At 37.1% G+C, this 17,057-nt stretch overlaps 1 protein-coding gene and 1 non-coding gene across 3 annotated transcripts; one reads left to right on the top strand and one right to left on the bottom strand.

Annotated features, from left to right (window-relative positions):
- The first annotated feature begins 1,745 nt into the window (after positions 1-1,745).
- Positions 1,746-1,817, top strand: Trnac-gca (transfer RNA cysteine (anticodon GCA)). The gene has a single exon. It is a non-coding gene; the product is annotated as a tRNA-Cys (tRNA).
- A 2,861-nt stretch (positions 1,818-4,678) lies between these two features.
- LOC142353652 (uncharacterized) lies at positions 4,679-16,896 on the bottom strand. 2 transcript variants are annotated; one of them, XM_075405948.1, is made up of 3 exons: positions 16,556-16,896; positions 8,437-8,630; positions 4,679-4,954 (listed from the first exon to the last, which is right to left on the bottom strand). In XM_075405948.1, exons 1-3 carry the CDS (start codon positions 16,818-16,820, stop codon positions 4,781-4,783), a joined length of 633 nt encoding a protein of 210 aa, XP_075262063.1. In that variant the 5' UTR covers positions 16,821-16,896; the 3' UTR covers positions 4,679-4,780. The 2 variants fall into 2 exon arrangements, with proteins under 2 accessions (XP_075262063.1, XP_075262064.1); XM_075405949.1 differs by lacking the exon at positions 4,679-4,954 and adding an exon at positions 6,342-6,614.
- Between the last annotated feature and the right edge of the window lie 161 nt (positions 16,897-17,057).

Here is a 17,057-nt window from a genome sequence, read left to right as displayed (position 1 = left end):
TGTGAATATAATGACGAACCAGGAATAAAGATCCCAACCCCAAACACAAAACAACCCAAACGCAAGCTCCGACAAATTTTTCTTACATTCCAATCACGAAAAACAAGTTCGATGCGATACAACAAGTAGCTGTGGGAAATCAACCTACATAAGAGCCCACGCAAGTAGACTCACCACAACCGACACCTAAATGAAATCCGAGCAAAAAAAAACAAAAAGAATTATTGAATATTTAGCATTGTTGTGTTTAAATTGTTCAAAAATTGTTTGAAAGGATTGTCTATCATATGATTCTCATCTGTTAACAACACTCGCTAAATGATCCGATTTAGCTATGCATAGTGACAGGAGCTTTTCCGTTTGTGACCCCCCCCCCCCCCCAGCTCAGTGGGTGCATATTATTTGCATCCCCCCTCTCAGACGCACGTGCCATATTTTTATATAGTGATTTACTATGTAATGACACCACGTGATCTGTAACTGGGGGCGCATAACGTACTGGGGGGGGGGGGGGGGGCACAAACGGGAAAGATCCTAGTGACATTGACTTGTACTCTTGCGTAATAAGGTCATCGGTGGTAGCATAGTGTTAACAGACATCCAAGACTATGGGGGACTGTTCTCCAAAAATACTCTTTAATAGAGACAAAAGCAAGAAAATTGATTGCCGTATTTTTGTGATCCTGCGTCAGTTAGTTCCCGTTCTAGCACGCTCATTTTGACTGATCTTTCGTGACTAAATATCTGAGTTGTACTACCTTTCCACGTTACACCCCTCCCCCATTAGAGATGAAAAGGCGGACACTTGAACGTGCCTATGCATGATTCTATGCAATTGAAAGATCGGTAACTTCAAGCCAAGCCGTAACCTACTGTTAGGTAGAAACGTCACAGTTCATGAACTTTTATTTTTCTTAAGCGCTAGCAGCGTTTATTTGAGTCAGTAGCTGTCGGTCACTACTTTTTCCGACCCGGCAGATTATGAACCCCCCCCCCCCCCAAAAAATGCTCTTATATCACTTTGATAACAGTATATAAGAATACGGATCTTTTCCGTTTGTCCCCCCCCCCCCCCCCCCGTTACAGAGCACGTGCCATTACATAGTGAATCATCGTGTAAAAATATGGCACGTGCATCTGGGGAGGGTGCAAATAATATGCAACCACTAAGCTGGGGGCGGGGGGGGGGGGGGCACAAACGGAAAAGATCCAAGAATAATAATAGATCACCCACCTCATCTTGGGCTAAGCAAAGCATAACAGCGCAAACCATTTTGTTTACACAGTTTACGCTGAACTCTCAAATTTGTTGATTTTGGGCTAAGACAAGAAAAACAGGATCTATTCTGTTTCGTCCCTCCCCCCGCCCCCCTCAGCTTAGAAAGCATAAATCTTTTATGACCCCCAGACGCACGTGATATTTTCTTCATAACATATAATTTGTAACTGGTGGTCAAAAAAAACACTGGGGGGGGGGACAGAATAGATCCGAAAAACAAAAGGATTCAAGTGCTTGAACGCAAGAATCCACTATGGTGTCAGATTTTACCTCATCCTATTTGAGTCTATCTGTTAAACAACGCCATTTAAACACACGCTCAAAATATTGTTCAGGGGAGAACCCCCTCCCCTGGTTCGAACCAGGGTGTCCACTGTTTCATGCTACAAAGGAGTTTTTTCTTCTAACATCACTTCGGCTTAGAATTGGTGATGGTAAAATTTCTGAAGATTTCAACTGTCTAAAAGGGGATATAGCTCAGTGGTAGAGCATTCGACTGCAGATCGAGAGGTCCCTGGTTCGAACCCGGGTGTCCCCTAGTTTTTATTCTGAATGAGAATTTTTTTCGATAGGAGCAACCTAGTTTAAACTGAAGTTTAATTCCTCGACTTATTTCGATCTGTTCCTCACACGCACCCATCTTTAGGGGATGTTAGCGCGGTACTGGGATCTTTTCCGTTTGTGCCCCCCCCCCCCAGCTTAGTGGGTGCATATTATTTGCAACCCCCAGACGCACGTGCAATATTTTTACAATGATTTACTATGTAATGACACGTGCTCTGTCACTGGGGGAGCATAACGTACTGGGGGGGGGGGGGGGGGGGGCACAAACGGAAAAGATCCCGGTACTGTTTTACTGATGTAACAGAACGAGGGCCTTCTCAAATGGTCGACGTTTCAATTGGACAATGTTTCAAATGTACGACAGCAAAATTTTGTATCAAGTGGACGACAAAAGTAATTAATACATGCAAAATCTCTATGCGCTGATAATTTAGTCCTAGTTAAATTGCTGGTGTACGCGCTTCGCCGCAATAAGCGGCCCGTTGTGTCCGGATTATATCCCACAGAGCGTGAAAGGAATGGCCACGGAGAGCGATCCGCAACTTTTCCGCATGATGTTGCTTTTGATATTACTAATTTCTTCCCATCAATGTTGATACTTGTAACTACATAATCGTTAAAAAAAAGTAGAAATGCTTAGTAAGTAACTTACAAAAAAAACAGGCAATCGTTGTCCAGTTGGAAAATACGGGTCATTCCCACTACAGCCCCCTCACCCCAACCCCCCCCCCCCCCCCGGGCTTAGTGGGCAGATAACTTATAGCCCCCCCCCCATCATCATAATTATACCATAATGGGGGGGGGGGGGCTATAATTTCATGGGGGCTATAATGGGAAAGACCCCAAAATACATTGTAGTCCATTTGATTTGTCGTCCCGTTTATTGCCCCCCAGCAGAACAGATTTCAATTATTTGATCGAAATACATCTCATAGATTATCGATAAAAGGTAAATGATATTGCGGCATGCCGAAAACCTCGTTCCAAAGATGACGCATTCTATGCAAGTCTTTCGCTCGAGTACACCACGATCCATTGCTCAAGAAACTGAGCACTCCGGGCGTTGGTGGATATATTCTCGAAATGCTCTATGATTTGAAAACCAGTTTGTTAGACTCGGTAACTACCATTCGGAAAATATTAAAGCCTCAAGAGCTGTCCCACATATTAGTTCCTCTACTGTTTTGCATCTTTGCAAATCAAGAATACATTGGAAATGCAGTTCCAACGACACATCGCGTCTATAATTGACAACTGCGTCTGTAACAACAATACGGATGTTGCGATTCATGGATCTAGTCTTTAGAGGAAAAGAACATTGAACATTGCTAAATGGCACTCTATTTGACGAATGCGAAGTGACGAATGATTTGGGTGTGTTTGTGAGACACGACCTAAGTGGGTCCCTTCACTTGAACGAACGGCTCAAAAAAACCACTGGACTCCTTTAACCTGTGAGACGACACATCGCCTATCAAACTGGGACTTTTTGTCAAACTCGGCGTGTACAAGCCTTTGAAATTGCCGATACTCCTCTAGAATCTCTGTCTCAACATCAGCCACTCTGATATCAAAGTTATGGAAGTCATGGAATTGCTCAAATGCGTTAGCGGCCAAAAAATTGAGCTAGTTCGAATAAATTCTCCCACTAAATGCGTTGTTCATGCGGATCTATTCTGTTTTGCCCCCCCCCCCCCAGCTTAGTGAGCATAAATCTTTTATGACCCCCACGCGCACGTGCCATTTTCTTGCATAGTAACGTGCTATATAACAACGTATAATTTGTAACTGAGGGTCATAAAAACACGGGGGGGGGGGACAGAATGACCCCCAGTTACAAATTATGTGTAATTATGTTTTTTTTTTGGGGGGGGGGACATAATAGATCCCAATATCGAAATCCCCCAGAAGCCTCCAGGCTACACGACAGTTGCCGAGTGTTTTGTTCAGAAGAAAACATGAACTGAGAAGTCAAGAACCAAGTTTTCTTCATAATTTGTCGTATTGACAGTTACATTGAGTTTAAAACTACTGAAGGCCGGAAACAGCAGTATTAGACTGCTTTGAAAATTCCGCGTACAAGGGTAGTAGACAACAAATATGTGTTCTTGGCAGATATGCTGCGATTGTGCTGAGTGCGGAAATTGCTGTGGGTACGTTATTCTAAAACTGGAACGCAGATATCCCGCCAACAGCAACAATGATGATGATAATTTTGCACCATTTAATATCGGGTCTGTTCCATTATAGCCCACCTCCCCATTTTGTATGTTTACCATGGTTGGTGGGGTATATATTATCTGACCTGTAAGCTGGGGGGGGGGACATAATGGGAAAGCAGCTGGATATCTTTCTACCTGTTCAATATGTTTACATGTTATTTTTTAGTCACGTTAATTACAATTACACTGCGGTACCCCTTTAGCACTAGCATAATCAAGCGTAAACATAAACCGACTAACGTCGGGATAATTGCTCTCGAGCGAAAGAGGGGGACAATCTATTTTAAGCAGCTAAAAATGCTTAGACTTCCGTTCCCTCACAATCTATTTAAGCTGCGAGTTTATTTCAGAACGAGATCAACTTAGATCACTCAAAAATGAAGAGCTGAATTGTAAAAAAAGGCATTCAAGTCAAAGAATGTTCTAGAACAAGAGCACAAAAAGGTTAAGCAAAAATTTTGGTTGAAAAAGACCCATGTTCGAGAGCAATTAAAAAGATTTTTTTGAAACTGATTTCTATTTCGAGTCTGAAGAATAGCCTGACCTCGCTCTCGACTATCGCAGACAATTATTTCGACTCCAACTCACATAACTTACAGAAGAACAGTAAGCGTAATTTTAGAAGCTGTTAAATTACTGAAGACCTCATTACACAAACACTTCGTATCAAAACTTTCAATCAGCAGAGTTATATTCTCTAAAACTTGTCCTTATGTCATGATACAGAATTTGAGGCGGCATCTTCTGTTCCGCTTTTATTTTCCACTGACTGATCAGAGGTCGTCTGCTGGTCCATTTTGCTGTTCTCTCTCGCCTGCAATCTTCGTTTGATCCGTTGGAATCGAGGCGTTTTCTTTATCTTCTTCATCTTCCGCATGTTTCTGTACACCTGAACAAAACACATGCTTTACAACATAGTGCAAGTGATGTTAAAAAGCAACGTTGAAAGTAAACACTCGGTAATATGCTGAAATGGCCACAATTCTCCTCATATTACAAAGAATGTTATTACAGATGATGTTCCGCCTTGGTTGAAAAATGGTCGTTAAGTTATTAGTAGAATTAAATCGTATTAAATATAGAGAGTCAATTCAAATCCTTCATCTTGCACGATATTGTTGTAATACTAAAATATAGAGACTCGCACTAGCGTTTTAAGACGTGAAAAGGACGTTGCTGATTTTATCCTAAATAAAGAATTAATGTCCAATGTAATATCTTGAGTAGCAAGTAAAATTGCAAAATTTGATCAGAAAATTGCAAGAATACAATCATAACAAAGCATCACAAGATACCTGCTCGAAATCGTACACGGAAAATTGAAATAAATCTAGTAACATAGCCGCCAGATTCCCGGAAAATAGCCGCGATAGACGCCGCCTGTGGCCTTCCATTAATTGAAAGAACTGAGAAGTCAAAAACCAAGTTTTCTTCATAATTTGTCGCATTGACAGTTACATTGAGTTTAAAACTAAAGAAGGCCGGAAACAGCAGTATAAGACTGCTTTGAAAATTCCGCGTACAAGGGTATTAGACAACAAATATGTGTTCTTGGCAGATATGCTGCGATTGTGCTGAGTGCGGAAATTGCTGTGGGTACGTTATTCTAAAACTGGAACGCAGATATCCCGCCAACAGCAACAATGGTGATGATAATTTTGCCCCATTTAATATCGGGTCTGTTCCATTATAGCCCACCTCCCCATTTTGTATGTTTACCGTGATTGGTGGGGTATATATTATCTGACCTGTAAGCTGGGGGGCGGACATAATGGGAAAGCAGCTGGATATCTTTCTACCTGTTCAATATGTTTACATGTTATTTTTTAGTCACGTTAATTACAATTACACTGCGGTACCCTTTAGCACTAGCATAATCAAGCGTAAACATAAACCGAATAACGTCAGGATAATTGCTCTCGAGCGAAAGACGGGGACAATCTATTTTAAGCAGCTAAAAATGCTTAGACTTCCGTTCCCTCACAATCTATTTAAGCTGCGAACTTATTTCAGAACGAGATCAACTTAGATCACTCAAAAATGAAGAGCTGAATTGTAAAAAAAGGCATTCAAGTCAAAGAATGTTCTAGAACAAGAGCACAAAAAGGTCAAGCAAAAATTTTCGTTGAAAAAGACCCATGTTCGAGAGCAATTAAAAAGATTTTTTTGAAACTGATTTCTATTTCGAGTCTGGAGAATAGCCTGACCTCACTCTCGACTATCGCAGACAATTATTTCGACTCCAACTCACATAACTTACAGAAGAACAGTAAGCGTAATTTTAGAAGCTGTTAAATTACTGAAGACCTCATTACACAAACACTTCGTATCAAAACTTTCAATCAGCAGAGTTATATTCTCTAAAACTTGTCCTTATGTCATGATACAGAATTTGAGGCGGCATCTTCTGTTCCGCTTTTATTTTCCACTGACTGATCAGAGGTCGTCTGCTGGTCCATTTTGCTGTTCTCTCTCGCCTGCAATCTTCGTTTGATCCGTTGGAATCGAGGCGTCTTCTTTTTCTTCATCTTCCGCATGTTTCTGTACACCTGAACAAAACACATGCTTTACAACATAGTGCAAGTGATGTTAAAAAGCAACGTTGAAAGTAAACACTCGGTAATATGCTGAAATGGCCACAATTCTCCTCATATTACAAAGAATGTTATTACAGATGATGTTCCGCCTTGGTTGAAAAATGGTCGTTAAGTTATTAGGAGAATTAAATCGTATTAAATATAGAGAGTCAATTCAAATCCTTCATCTTGCACGATATTGTTGTAATACTAAAATATAGAGACTCGCACTAGCGTTTTAAGACGTGAAAAGGACGTTGCTGATTTTATCCTAAATAAAGAATTAATGTCCAATGTAATATCTTGTTGAGTAGCAAGTAAAATTGCAAAATTTGATCAGAAAATTGCAAGAATACAATCATAACAAAGCATCACAAGATACCTGCTCGAAATCGTACACGCAAAATTGAAATAAATCTAGTAACATAGCCGCCAGATTCCCGGAAAATAACCGCGATAGACGCCGCCTGTGGCCTTCCATTAATTGAAACAACTAAAGAAATAAGATAGACAGATCGACCACCAATCCTTTAATAAACCACTAGACTTTTTCGGTTAATCGGACTGTCAAATTTATGAAAAATACGGTCTATAATGAAAAAAATCTTTTTCAAAATTGATATTCGAAATTAAAAACTCAAGACTAATACTCAAGAATTAGGGCATATAAGTTTGGCACTACTTAGATGCACACTATTGATTTAACTAGTAAATTTTCATAAAATTTGAAGTTCCATAAATGAGTTCAGAAGTCATTTTTTGAGTGAGGTAAGTCACACAATTGACCTAAAACAGAAATGACTTCACGTACACAAATTTTAACTGAAAAGCAGTAGAAGTCACTGCAGTCACTGAAAAAGTCAATTTCCAGAAGTCAGGTCGTAAGAATCATCGATAAAGAAGACGAATTAAAAAAACATAGCAGGACAACTCCTGCCGTACAATCCAAAGAATTTTCATTGACTAAACCAAAAACTAGACCTAGAACGGACTATGAGTGAATTGGGAAAACCATTTCTAAAAAATCAGATCAGAAATAAAAAAAAACAGAAAATCAATATCAAAACGCCGCATGTGGACAAAAACCACGAGCGAGAAATGGAAATTTGGTTGAGACAAAAAAACTAGGACAAGAATGAACTATGAATAGATTGGGAAATTCATTTAGAAAAAAATCCAATCCAAAAAATCGAAAAAACAGTAAAAATCAAAGTGAAATTGCCGCATGTGAACAAAAAACCAGTCGCGAGAAAGCGAATTTTTGTTCAAACACCGTTTTCTCACTCTACTTTAAAATTGGAACGAAAAAATTTCACGCCGCAAAACCACTCGCTTTTTCGCTCCACTTTCTGTTTCGGTGTGACCAAAATCACTACTCCAATTTGACTTCAAAAATCATGAAAATGTGTGAAAAGATCTTAAAAAAAGACAGCGCTCCAATACAATTCAAATTCTTTGAATTGTAAAAAAACCACGATGCCCCCAATAATAGCCGCTATCGCTTCACAGCTATTAAAAAGACAACACACATGAGACAATCAAAGACAAATGGGCTGAAAAGTCCCGGGTCATAGAAAATTCAAAGAAACCATGCACTAGTCATGCATGATACACAAATTCTTGTTTCGCAGCGCGATATTGATATGAGAACCTTAAAATTATATAATCCGGACCAGTAAATGAAAAATGATTATTTTATAATCAGTGAACTAGCAGACAGTCATGCAAATCACATGACCTTGTATTATTATAAATACGATTTTGGTATGATCTTCAACTCGGGTAAAGTGTGCACCTTTCTTTTGTCCTTCCTGGACAGCCAGTCTGGCATGGAACTGGCTGATTGAAGTTTGGAGAGGAGCTGCTTTTCTATGTTGCGGAGGGAGTACTTGCTACTGTGGGAGGTGAGAGAACTGTTGTCGTCCTTCGAGTGAACAGACCCTGTCTCTTCTTCATTCACACTTCGGGGAGTACCGGGAGATCTTAGATCTGAAAGCAAATATGCATTATTTAATGAGCGCCAGAAATTACATATGCTTGGCTCAGTCACTCTCAAAAACATTTCGCATGCGATTACTTTAGAACAAATTAAAAAGAAAAAATAATTTAAAAAGACATTCAAAATCGAGGTCCACTTTCCTCATACAATTTAATCCACTATTATGTTGGCGCAAACGAAAAAGAGTTTTAAAAAAATGACGCACAATTGGGGTCAATCTTAAAATGTTTCGGGTTATTATAATTGGTTATAATTTTGAGAATTGACAACTTGCCGACATCGCAAAATATAATTCAGGCTTGTAAAGTTTAAAATTGCTTTAGGTGACAGATATGAGTTTCGTGTTGTCCGTTTTTAGCTAATCAGGAAAAAACTCTTCTTCTATTGTCAACTAAAAACAACTCAATCAGAAGTTTTACTCAAATAAAATGAAGTCAGTCCAGTCTGGTATATATGTTTAAAGAAAAGTGAATTTGACTTCAGTGGCTGTTCATAATGATCTTTTAATTATCAGTACAAAAATACGTCTTTCTGGAGGCGTCAAAAAATATTATAGATCAGGTACTGGCGCAATCCTGAAAATCGTTAAAAATGTTAAATAGTGCTCGTTAAAAATTTCAAATAGTGTTTTTAGCATTCGAAACGAATTAAAAGACTTCATAAATCTGCTCCAGCAACTAGATAAGGAGGCAATTCTTATAAAGACAAACATGGATCACACAGCAACGAAAAACCTTTCGCCAATATAAGTACTGACTTTTTTACAATACAAGATTATAGAAAACTGGAGTCCAACGCGGCTGACATTTAGTTATTTGCACTTCTCGGCATTTTGAAGTCAAACGTAAAACAGCAAATGAATCATATATTTACCGAGATAAAAAAACACTTTTGGGATCGATGTATATTGAAGTGGACAAGCCGTTAAAATAGAGATGCTTGATAAATAATTTGTGCAATCCTATTTAAACTTAGCACACCCTATATCAAAAGATTCAGCTCTATCGTTTCCAGAGCATATTCGTCAATACAAAAACTCTATTGTTTGGTTAATACAATATGGCGGAACATCAGGAAAAACACAAAAGCAACAATAGCTCCGGGAGTTTATCTCTGAATTGGGTTTGAACTTTAAAAAAAATTAACATGAACACCTGCATAAATAAGAACAATGAAACACACAAGGGTGCTTGTGTGACTCACTGTTCTTATTTATTTAGGTGTTCATGTTACTTTTTTAAGTTCAGACCCAGATCAGAGATAAACTCCCGGAGCTTTTGTTGCTCTTGTGTTCTTCCTTATGTTGCGCCATATTGACAAAAATTATGACAAAAAGAGATTTTGGACTAAAACATTTGCTGTTGCGTTTAAAAATTCATCAATATATTGCTTTTCAAAAAGTTTTAGGAAAGTAGGGCGACCTCATTGCAAGCAGAGCAAAACTTTCTTCTGGAAACAAAATTAAAAAAGAGAAATTTTCAACAGAGTCAGCCACTGTCTGTGGAGAAAGATCTGCTATCGAGATCCCCAAAAACGTACAGTTAGAAAAAAAAAGATTGTGCAATCGTTGTAAAATATCTCACCAAATATTATTCTCGAGGCGTACAAAAATCCAATAGAGCAGGGAAGGGCGCATTCCCCAAAAGGCGTTAAAATAATTAAATAGTTCACAGAAAATTTAAAATAGTATCATTAAAAACGAATAGAATGACTTTACAAAATACAATTCTAGAAAACTCGAGCTCAACGTGGCTGACGTTTAGGTATTTGGACATCTCGGCATTTTGAAGTGAAATGCAAAGGAACTAATTACTTAACGAGTTCAAAGCAAACTTTTGAATCAATATTGCTTGAAGTGGACGAGCCGTTAAAATACAGTTGGTTGATAAATAATTCGTACAATCTTTGTAAAACTTAGCAGACCCTATCTCAACAAAATGAGAGCTAATGTTTCCAGGGCTTATTCATCAAAAGAAAAATTCTATTGTTTGTTGATTGCAAAATGGAGGAACATAACGAAGAACAAATTAGCAACAAGGCTCCGAGACTTTACCTCTGAGCTGGTTCTGAACAAGTTTTAACATGAACACCCGAATAAAACACATTGAGTCAAACAAACAACAAACCATTGCATTATGACAAAACCAATTGCGGATGGAACAACTTGCTGTCACCTTTGACAATACAACTTGCTGTCGCCTTTGCTTTTCAAAAAGTTTTAGGAAACTGAGGGAAGGGACTCAAAACACGTTCCTAATAACCAGCAGAGCAAAATTTTCTTTTGGAGACAAAATTAATGTAGATAAATATGGAACAGAGTCAGCCACTGTCTATTTAGAACAAAACTGCGTCGATTTCCACAAAAACAGAAGACTAATTGAAACAATATTGTTCTCTCAATCTTTGTAAAATATATCACCCAAAATCATTCTCGAGGTGTCGAAAAATCCTATAGATCAGGTACTAACGCATTCCCGAAAAGCTTTGAAAATCTTAAATAATGATCGTTAAAAATTTTAAATAGTGCTGGTAGCGCTGAAAACGAAAAAAAAAGACTTCATAAATTTGCTCCAGCAACTAGATAAATGGAAAATTCTTACAAAGACTCAGAACACTGACCTCTAGGCATTTGGACTTCTCGGCATTTCCAGAGAAGCCCCAGAGTGAAACGTAAAACATCAAATGTTTGCCGAGTTAAAAATAATACTTTTCGGAATCAATGTTGCTTGAAGTGGGCGAACCGTTAAGATAGAGTTGCTCGACAAAAAATTTGCAAAAATCTTAGTACAACTTATCAGACCCTATCTGAAAAACTCAGCTCTTAAGGTTCCAGAGCACATTCTTCAAAAGACAAAACTTTATTGTTTGTTGAGACCAACAACCAACCATTGCATTATGACAAAAATTTATTAAACTGAGTCGAGAGACTCGAGACAAGCCTGTTATTGTAAGCAGAGCAAAATTTCCTTCGGGAGACAAATTAATGTCGATAAACACTGAACAGAGCCCGCCATTGTCTATGGAGAACAAAACTACTTTCAGATCCACAAAAACATGATTAACAGAAAAAAATCATTCAAACCACCAATCAACGGCAATTTATATAGACCAAATTGACAAAAAAAACTTTCAGCACTATGTCGGAGAAAGAATATAAGGTGAATGCAGCATAACTGACAACATATCTGACAACTATTTTCAGCGCTTTCAACAAAAACTGCTCAAATGCGCAACTGCGACGGAAAAACCTTTTTTATTGACATTGATAAAACAACAATTTGAACTGCTTAGTTTTACGAGCTTTTAATTGAAAGCTATTCTCATACCATTAATAAATTAGACAAAAAATACCAGGTCCGGGATTTGGAAATGACTGGAGTGCCATAACTGAAAGTACTCAAAAGGATAGCATTCGCATACCCTGCCTAAAGATTGCATTGCAAACGATGTTTTCCATACTGTCCTGAACAAGCTTATATCACGCTTATTCACCAGAAAGGATCAACACAAAGCTTCGACCAAATCATCACCCCAACTTCAGTTTTAAATTAAAAAAATTTTTGAGAGAGTTCACCTAAACAAAATGAGAGACCGAAATACACTTCAAAACAGGAAGCGATTTGGTTTCAAAACAAATTGATTACAAATATTACACATTTCAAAACCAGGAACAATTTTCTTTTTAAAAGAAAAATGTACAAAAGATGCTATCATTAGAAAATACAATGAGAAATTAGAAAACAAAAAATACAAGTAGTCCTGGAAAATATTTCCACTAAATTTCGCACAAGAATTTTCCCAAAAAGCGGGTGCAACGAACAGCTATATTCTAATTTCGTGACGCCAACTATTGCTCTTTTAAGTTTCCTTGTGACTGACAGATGACGGAGCGTTAAAATTTCGTTACAAATATGATTGAAAAATGGCTTAGAACGCTTCCAAATTTTGTATTCCGGCAAATATCAATTTCAACAATGGCGTTTCTAGGTAAATAGTTTTAAGAATTTTAGACTCTCCTTTACATGTTAACGACATCTCCAAAAGAGTAAAAGATTACTGCGAGGCTAGCCAAATTGCTGACAAATTATTTTGAGAAAATGGTTCCAATCCTTTTAAAAAAGGAGAAAAAAAACATCGACAAAAACAGATCGTTACAGGAAAAACAAATTGCAATAAACGTAGACATGATAGAACCTCTTTACTTTTTGGAAGCCGGATATTTTTTTAAAGTGTTAAGACAAAGATCAAAGCTTTGAAACAAGTTTAAACTTGTCCTGAAAAGGCTATAGATATTCTCTCCATGTCGGATGTCACATTCCACCGGAAAGTAGGTCTTATGTTTTCAAATTGATTGCGCTCGCGCATCCTTCATTCAGTCGTACTCGTTAAAAAGTTTATCAGGAACAATTTACAGCTTAAAAAATTGCTGCACAAGTTCGTCATATGCCTCAAAAATTTGATCAGACTCAAATTAATCTGCTGAAAGTTGAATTTTGTCAGTGGAATTATTCATTTTAAAGATTAGTTAACTAAAACTCCAGAGAGTTACCGAGAACTCCCGAGAAGCGTCCGGAAATTGTATAAGCTACCGTGTAGGACAAGGTCAACCAGATCAAAATTAAATTAATTTAGATCACAGACTCCAAGATAAAATCTGCTATAGATTTGTAGACATTCAGTCTCAAAAAGAATATGAAAAAAGACTGCAAACTGAAATTTGAGCTTTTTGCTGCCAAAAGAATATGAAAAACAGATCACTATTCAGTTTTATTGCTTAAGTGCTTATGTCACTTAGAATAAATTGTATAACTTGTTTTTCTTTTACCTGCCCTCGTATATCTTTCAAGCAGAGTAACATACTCAGCTGACCTTAATCTATTTCGGTTGAATTAAGCAAAATCTTCGGGGTTAAAAAATTCATCTTTGAAAATTAAGCAAAGAACCTGTGACAAAAATTTCAATACCCAAATGAACAAAAAAGCTCGCTGCAACACAAGATACAATGAAGTGGCAAACCCAATTCGGTCAAAATTGGAAAGAAAGAATGAACTTACCGCTGATTTGAAGCAAACGTGACGTCACTTGTCAACAAAAATCTTGACGACGAAGTAAAAAATACATAGGGGGACAATTCCTGATACAATTCAAAGAATTTCTTTGACTAAGCAAACAACTAGACCTAGAATCGACAATAAATGGATTGGGAAAAATACTTAGAAAAAAAATCAGATAAAAAAATTGAAAAAGAAAAAATGAAAATCAAATTGCCACATGTAAACAAAAAACTACAAAGGAGAGTCACTCTATTTTGAAATTGGAGTGAAAAAAATTACGCCGCAAAACCCCTCGCTTTTTCGCTCCACTTCCTGTTTCGGCGTGACCAAAATAATCGCTTCAATTTGACATCAAAAATCATGAACATAGCTGGCAGATTGCCAGAAAATAGCCGCAATAGATTCGTAGACCGGCAGTCTAAAAAAAACAGTAAAAAACACAGACCAAAAAAATTCGTCTTTTCATTGAAGGCTGATGTTATATTTTGATTAAAAATCTGTATAAGTTATTGCTACCTCTATTAGCTGATCTCGAATAACCTTCATTTAGAGTGACACACACCCATTTGACCTTATCTCTTTGAATTTAAGTAAATAAAAGTCAATTTCAAATTGAGGAAGACATTTTTGAGAGTGAGGTAAGTCAAGTGTGACCAAAAATTTAATCACGCGCATGAACAAAAAAAACTCGCTCCACTAAGAGCGAAAAATGACGTCACACATGCAATTCAGTTGAAATTGCATGAACGAATGAACAAAAAGTGGCTGTGACGTCATAAGGTCGTAACAAAAATCATGACGACGAAAAAAAAAACATAGCAGGACAAGTCCTAAAAAAATAATACAAAGAATTGAATGAAAAACTAAAGTACTCTGACTGACCAGCAGATCAATTGGAAAAAAGACAGCCAAAACACAAACAAAATCATCGCAAAAAATTGAGAAACTAAAACAATCAAACAAAAACATACTCATTACTAAAACTCCTGAAGCTTTTTTCCCTTTGGCAAAATTTCATCCCTTTAAAAATACATGTTTCAAAAATATGTTCAAGGCCATTTTTTGTTTTTGAAATCGGTCCAGTATTATATCTGCATGACCTGAAAAAATTCATTGGCCCTTGAAGATCGATTAACTCAAAAATGACCTAAAAATATAAAAAATGAAATCGATTGCAAAATTTATTAAAATTTTACTGACAAATGTGCTATTAATATTTCCAGAATCATTTCTGTGTCTCCAGAGGCTATCCATTGACCCAATTCCAAGCATTAAAAATTCCATTGGCTCAAACATCGATAGGCAATACTTTTTAGAAAAAATCTCAAATTTCAAAAAATAGAAACTCTATATATTAAAATGTTGAAAATCGTTCAATTGCCCTCTAGCAGCTATCTAATAACCTATAATCAAACCCTGGATGAGGTTAGCTACTGAGGCAAGAAAAACTGAATATAAAACAAACGTTTTGAAAAAACTTGAAAAAAAATAGAAAATTTTATCAAAAAACTTCTAAAAATCGAAAAGCTAAATTGTTGATAACAAATCTATTGAAGCCAACAACCATTCAGTAACTTTTAATCAGACAGTGGAATAGGTTTTCTGGCACTTTAAAATGGACAAATATCAAAAATTAACAAAAACTTTAGGAAACCTTGAAAAAATTGCAAATTTTATATGAAAAATGCCAAATTTCGAGACATTAAAATGTTGAAAACCAATTCGTTATTACTAGAAACCATGCAGTGCTCTAGTCTCAAACCACAAAGGAAAATTCCTGGCCCCTGAAGCTGAAAAACTCAAAAATGACAAAAATGTTCAAAAAACTTGAAACAAAAAATTTAAAAATTAGTATCATTTTGCATGTTTGTATTTGTAGTACCAAAACATATAGCTCATTAAAAGATCATAACAAGTTATTTTGGCTCACAAAAGGCCTTCATCCTTTTTCAAAAACTTCAAAGTAAGACTAAAACAAAAAAAATTTAAAAAAATTACAAAAAAAATGAAAAATTGCAACATTTTGGAGCCCAAAAACACCTAAAAATGACCTTTTAACCTTTAATTAAGGCCATTTCAGCAGCTGCGCCACTCTAAGCACTTGAAGGGCTACTGAAGCTCACTTTGGGCCTCTAATGAAACTTAATGCCCGCTGGGCTTTAACTGTTTATCCCGTTTTGAAAGATCAAAGTCATTGAAAAATGTGTGAACACATCTTAAAAAAAACACAGCGCCCCAATACAATTCAATTTTCAAATTCTTTGAATTGTAAAAAACCAAGAGAAGGCCAATAATAGCCCCAGCTATCGCTGTGCGGCTATTAAAAATGAGTGGAGAGACAGCACTTTGAATTGTAAAGAACAACAGAAGGCCAATAATAGCTCCACTCAGCTAACGCAAACGCAGCTGTTAATAAACAAAGTTTAACCAAATTTTTAAGAAAACAGCAGAATATTCAATTGAGCAAAAAATCGAGATCATCTATGCCCAAATTTTACGTTGAAAACACGAACAACCAAATATGAATAACCCTTGCTATTTAAACTTTCAAATGATACCTTGTGATGTGATTCGCATGTACGTGACAGTAAGGTGTTTCTCTTTTGATTATATAAGTGAAATTTACAGTTTGATTTAAAAATTTTATCAGAAGTTAAAAGACCGGGAGTAATATGGTTAGTGAAAAAGTAAAACCAATTTCGGCCAATTTTTGCTTCGACTTTATGTAGAATTCAAGAACTCAAGGGCGTATCAGTCGATAGAACCGTCAAATTTGCATACGACTACAATAACTGTTTCAAATTTAGTTCGAAACCACCCCCCCCCCCCGACTCTACCACCCCCACTTACAAAGTTCTTACCGAGATCCATGATAGAATCACCGTCACTTCCAGCCGTGCTCTGTCCATCGCCATTCTGGTGTTCCGCATCTGCAGCCTTCTGTGTCTTGTGACTCTTGATTGCAAACGAGTATAACTCCTGGATCAGAGGTCTGTTTTCCCAGGGTTTCGGAATGTAGGTACCGTCATCTTTGGCTTTCTGTACAGCTTCCAGTTTAGCCAATCGGTTTTTCACTCGTTCACGCTTCGTCCTCTTGAGAGATTTCTGTTGAATGCCTCGGCCCATAGTTGTTGTGATAACACGGTTAGCAAAGAATATTGCGAATATGCCAGCCGACTATTAAAAGTGACAAAATAACCTGAAAAATTTCATTTCAGATTCAGATGTGCGTTCATCTGAATGAGCCCTTTTAATATCACGTGCCGTTAAAATGTGACCATTTATAGACATTTATAAACTTTCTCGTCGAGCAATTACTGATCCCGCCCTTGTTAAATGGCAAGCTACTTTCGGTTGTTGTGT

This window comes from Convolutriloba macropyga, chromosome 14 (genome assembly GCF_964194025.1).
Source record: "Convolutriloba macropyga chromosome 14, txConMacr16.3, whole genome shotgun sequence".
Lineage (NCBI taxonomy): Eukaryota > Metazoa > Xenacoelomorpha > Acoela > Convolutidae > Convolutriloba > Convolutriloba macropyga.
Note: the sequence above shows the minus strand (reverse complement) of the source record. Positions and strands in the feature narration are given on the sequence as shown.